The 6,000-nt window shown below is 44.2% G+C and overlaps 1 protein-coding gene across 1 annotated transcript in view; it reads right to left on the bottom strand.

The window, feature by feature from the left end:
* Positions 1–2,343: 2,343 nt before the first annotated feature.
* The window catches only part of LOC140381018 (retinaldehyde-binding protein 1-like), a 117,963-nt gene continuing 114,306 nt past the window's right edge, over positions 2,344–6,000 (bottom strand). Inside the window, exon 8 of the mRNA XM_072465026.1 lies at positions 2,344–2,490. Coding sequence (XP_072321127.1) covers positions 2,344–2,490 — 147 coding nt within the window. The remainder of the gene's footprint in view (positions 2,491–6,000) is intronic.

Here is a 6,000-nt window from a genome sequence, read left to right as displayed (position 1 = left end):
GTGAGTACACAGAGCAGTACTACAGTGAGTACACAGAGCAGTACTTCAGTGAGTACACAGAGCAGTACTTCAGTGAGTACACAGAGCAGTACTTCAGTGAGTACACAGAGCAGTACTACAGTGAGTACACAGAGCAGTACTTCAGTGAGTACACAGAGCAGTACTACAGTGAGTACACAGAGCAGTACTACAGTGAGTACACAGAGCAGTACTTCAGTGAGTACACAGAGCAGTACTTCAGTGAGTACACAGAGCAGTACTTCAGTGAGTACACAGAGCAGTACTACAGTGAGTACACAGAGCAGTACTACAGTGAGTACACAGAGCAGTACTACAGTGAGTACACAGAGCAGTACTTCAGTGAGTACACAGAGCAGTACTTCAGTGAGTACACAGAGCAGTACTTCAGTGAGTACACAGAGCAGTACTTCAGTGAGTACACAGAGCAGTACTTCAGTGAGTACACAGAGCAGTACTACAGTGAGTACACAAAGCAGTACTACAGTGAGTACACAGAGCAGTACTTCAGTGAGTACACAGAGCAGTACTTCAGTGAGTACACAGAGCAGTACTACAGTGAGTACACAGAGCAGTACTTCAGTGAGTACACAGAGCAGTACTTCAGTGAGTACACAGAGCAGTACTACAGTGAGTACACAGAGCAGTACTACAGTGAGTACACAGAGCAGTACTACAGTGAGTACACAGAGCAGTACTTCAGTGAGTACACAGAGCAGTACTTCAGTGAGTACACAGAGCAGTACTTCAGTGAGTACACAGAGCAGTACTACAGTGAGTACACAGAGCAGTACTACAGTGAGTACACAGAGCAGTACTACAGTGAGTACACAGAGCAGTACTACAGTGAGTACACAGAGCAGGAGGCGGGCCGTGCTCACTAGAGCGCTGGAGAGTGGCCGTGTTAGCGGGTTCTAAACAAGGCGAGCTGGGCTTTGATTGGTTGCTGGGTGGAACATGGAAAGCTGAGGGAGGGGCCTGCCGCTGCACCGGTCAGTGGGTCAGAGGGTCAGTGGGTCAGTGGGTCAGAGGGTCAGAGGGTCAGAGGGTCAGAGGGTCAGTGGGTCAGAGGGTCAGTGGGTCAGAGGGTCAGAGGGTCAGTGGGTCAGAGGGTCAGTGGGTCAGAGGGTCAGAGGGTCAGTGGGTCAGAGGGTCAGTGGGTCAGAGGGTCAGAGGGTCAGTGGGTCAGAGGGTCAGTGGGTCAGAGGGTCAGAGGGTCAGTGGGTCAGAGGGTCAGTGGGTCAGAGGGTCAGAGGGTCAGTGGGTCAGAGGGTCAGTGGGTCAGAGGGTCAGAGGGTCAGTGGGTCAGAGGGTCAGAGGGTCAGAGTTAGTTACAGTTTACTGAACACCTGCATTCAAATGTATTTAGTAACATATTCTTGCGATTACACAAAGGGGATTAACATAAATCATAAATGTTGGAGGACATTTGATACTGAGTTTAATGAATCATTTCAATAAAAGCTCCAAAAAGTGTGAATAACGTGATATTTATCCAGTCATTTCACATTTGTCTGACACGTGTTTAAAGACATTACATCATCATCACATCAAACACCATGTTTTTATATGAAAGTAACTGTATTCTGAGCCCCGCCCACAGAGGAACTCGGAACCCGGAGAGAACCCCGAGAGGACCCCGAGAGGACCCCGAGAGGACCCCGAGAGGACCCGGAGAGAACCCCGAGAGAACCCCGAGAGGACCCCGAGAGGACCCGGAGAGGACCCGGAGAGGACCCCGAGAGGACCCGGAGAGAACCCCGAGAGGACCCCGAGAGGACCCGGAGAGAACCCGGAGAGGACCCCGAGAGGACCCGGAGAGGACCCCGAGAGAACCCGGAGAGAACCCCAGCGTAACACAGGAAGAGAGATCATGTGATGTTTGTCCTCTTGAGGCGAGAGTGTCTTTCAGTTTTGAGCTTTGTCCTTCGTACGGAGCTGGAGTTTGACATTTTAGAACATGTGACACTAGTTTAAACCTTCAGAATCGAAGCCTCGTTGGCTCGTGATCTTCTCGTCTACAAAAGCAACAATTCAATAAAACTGTGAATAAAAATACATTTATCTCCTGCTAATATTCCTCAACTCGTCTCATTTTAACTCCTCGGCTACACAACACAACAAGCCTATCAAATCTCACTAGACTAAGCTGGATGTGTAGAACTCTATTATAACTCTATTATAACTCTTATAACTCTATTATAACTCTTCTAACTCTGTTATAACTCTGTTAAAACTCTGTTATAACTCTTCTAACTCTGTTATAACTCTGTTAAAACTCTGTTATAACTCTTCTAACTCTGTTATAACTCTGTTATAACTGTTTCAGAGCGCTGTATCCTCTGAGCCGAAGAGCTTGTTGGCGATGGCGCGATGGTCGGTCACAGGAGCTTTTCCGTCAAAGTCTGAGGGAAGAATGTCTGCATCAAACTCCTTCTGGAAACCGTCCAGCTCGTCTCCATGAACAAAGACCTGCAGCACACGTTATTCACACGTTATTCACACGTTATTCACACGTTATTCACACTTTATTCACACGTTATTCACACGTTATTCACACGTTATTCACACGTTATTCACACGTTATTCACACTTTATTCACACTTTATTCACACGTTATTCACACGTTATTCACACGTTATTCACACGTTATTCACACTTTATTCACACGTTATTCACACGTTATTCACACGTTATTCACACGTTATTCACACGTTATTCACACGTTATTCACACTTTATTCACACGTTATTCACACGTTATTCACACGTTATTCACACGTTATTCACACGTTATTCACACGTTATTCACACTTTATTCACACGTTATTCACACGTTATTCACACGTTACAATAAACGTATAATTCACAGCTCACACGTGTCGTGATAAACGTGTTATTCACACGTGTCGTGATAAACGTGTTATTCACACGTGTCATGATAAACATGTTATTCACACGTGTCGTGATAAACGTGTTATTCACACGTGTCGTGATAAACGTGTTATTCACACGTGTCATGATAAACATGTTATTCACACGTGTCGTGATAAACGTGTTATTCACACGTGTCGTGATAAACGTGTTATTCACACGTGTCATGATAAACATGTTATTCACACGTGTCGTGATAAACGTGTTATTCACACGTGTCGTGATAAACGTGTTATTCACACGTGTCGTGATAAACGTGTTATTCACACGTGTCGTGATAAACGTGTTATTCACACGTGTCGTGATAAACATGTTATTCACACGTGTCGTGATAAACATGTTATTCACACGTGTCGTGATAAACGTGTTATTCACACGTGTCGTGATAAACGTGTTATTCACACGTGTCGTGATAAACATGTTATTCACACGTGTCGTGATAAACATGTTATTCACACGTGTCGTGATAAACGTGTTATTCACACGTGTCGTGATAAACATGTTATTCACACGTGTCTTGATAAACATGTTATTCACACGTGTCTTGATAAACATGTTATTCACACGTGTCGTGATAAACATGTTATTCACACGTGTCTTGATAAACATGTTATTCACACGTGATATATTTAGGCTTTAGCTGGCATATTCCACAATATGGCATTAAATGTATCTATTTTGCATACATTTGATTAAATATGTGTATATTTCTAAAAAATACAATATACATATATTTCTACCAGTGATGAGTAGATGACACGTAAAGTTAGAAGTTATAATGTGTTGAAACTGTAAAATCTTAAAAAAGCTGAATGTGTTCTTATGATCAACAAATAAGAACGATGTCAGAACGATGTCAGAACGATGTCAGAACGATGTCAGAACGATGTTAGACGATGTCAGAACGATGTCAGAACGATGTCGGAACGATGTCAGAACGATGTCAGAACGATGTCAGAACAATGTTAGACGATGTCAGAACGATGTCAGAACGATGTTAGAACGATGTCAGAACGATGTCAGAACGATGTCAGAACGATGTCAGAACGATGTTAGACGATGTCAGAACGATGTCAGAACGATGTCAGAACGATGTCAGAACGATGTCGGAACGATGTCAGAACGATGTCAGAACGATGTCAGAACGATGTTAGACGATGTCAGAACGATGTCAGAACGATGTCGGAACGATGTTAGAACGATGTCAGAACGATGTCAGAACGATGTTAGAACGATGTCAGAACGATGTCGGAACGATGTCGGAACGATGTCGGAACGATGTCGGAACGATGTCGGAACGATGTCAGAACGATGTCAGAACGATGTTAGACGATGTCAGAACGATGTTAGAACGATGTCAGAACGATGTCAGAACGATGTCAGAACGATGTCAGAACGATGTCAGAACGATGTCAGAACGATGTTAGACGATGTCAGAACGATATCAGAACGATGTTAGAACGATGTCAGAACGATGTCAGAACGATGTCAGAACGATGTTAGAACGATGTCAGAACGATGTTAGACGATGTCAGAACGATGTCAGAACGATGTTAGACGATGTCAGAACGATGTTAGAACGAAGTCAGAACGATGTTAGAACGATGTCAGAACGATGTCGGAACGATGTCAGAACGATGTCAGAACGATGTCAGAACGATGTCAGAACGATGTCAGAACGATGTCAGAACGATGTTAGAACGATGTCAGAACGATGTCAGAACGATGTCAGAACGATGTCAGAACGATGTTAGAACGATGTCAGAACGATGTCAGAACGATGTCAGAACGATGTTAGACGATGTCAGAACGATATCAGAACGATGTTAGAACGATGTCAGAACGATGTCAGAACGATGTCAGAACGATGTTAGAACGATGTCAGAACGATGTCAGAACGATGTCAGAACGATGTTAGAACGATGTCAGAACGATGTCAGAACGATGTCAGAACGATGTTAGACGATGTCAGAACGATATCAGAACGATGTTAGAACGATGTCAGAACGATGTCAGAACGATGTCAGAACGATGTTAGAACGATGTCAGAACGATGTTAGAACGATGTTAGACGATGTCAGAACGATGTCGGAACGATGTCGGAACGATGTCGGAACGATGTCGGAACGATGTTAGACGATGTCAGAACGATGTCGGAACGATGTCGGAACGATGTTAGACGATGTCAGAACGATGTCGGAACGATGTCGGAACGATGTCGGAACGATGTCGGAACGATGTCGGAACAATGTCAGAACGATGTCAGAACGATGTCAGAACGATGTCAGAACGATGTTAGAACGATGTCAGAACGATGTTAGACGATGTCAGAACGATGTCAGAACGATGTTAGAACGATGTCAGAACGATGTTAGAACGAAGTCAGACTGATGTCAGAACGATGTCAGGACGATGTTAGACGATGTCAGAACGATGTCAGGACGATGTCAGAACGATGTTAGACGATGTCAGAACGATGTCAGAACGATGTCAGAACGATGTTAGAACGAAGTCAGAACGATGTCAGAACGATGTCAGAACGATGTCAGGACGATGTCAGAACGATGTCAGAACGATGTCAGAACGATGTCGGAACGATGTTAGAACGATGTCAGAACGATGTCAGAACGATGTTAGAACGATGTCAGAACGATGTCAGAACGATGTCAGAACGATGTCAGAACGATGTTAGACGATGTCAGAACGATGTCAGAACGATGTCGGAACGATGTCAGAACGATGTCAGAACGATGTCAGAACGATGTCGGAACGATGTCGGAACGATGTCGGAACGATGTCGGAACGATGTCAGAACGATGTCAGAACGATGTTAGACGATGTCAGAACGATGTCAGAACGATGTCAGAACGATGTCAGAACGATGTCAGAACGATGTCAGAACGATGTCAGAACGATGTTAGAAGATGTCAGAACGATGTTAGAACGATGTTAGAACGATGTCAGAACGATGTCAGAACGATGTCAGAACGATGTTAGACGATGTCAGAACGATATCAGAACGATGTTAGAACGATGTCAGAACGATGTC

Source organism: Eucyclogobius newberryi, unplaced genomic scaffold, assembly GCF_026437365.1.
Source record: "Eucyclogobius newberryi isolate DKJ021-1_F unplaced genomic scaffold, fEucNew1.0.hap1 SCAF_5, whole genome shotgun sequence".
NCBI classification, from domain to species: Eukaryota; Metazoa; Chordata; class Actinopteri; order Gobiiformes; family Gobiidae; genus Eucyclogobius; species Eucyclogobius newberryi.
This window is presented reverse-complemented; position numbering and strand designations above follow the sequence as displayed.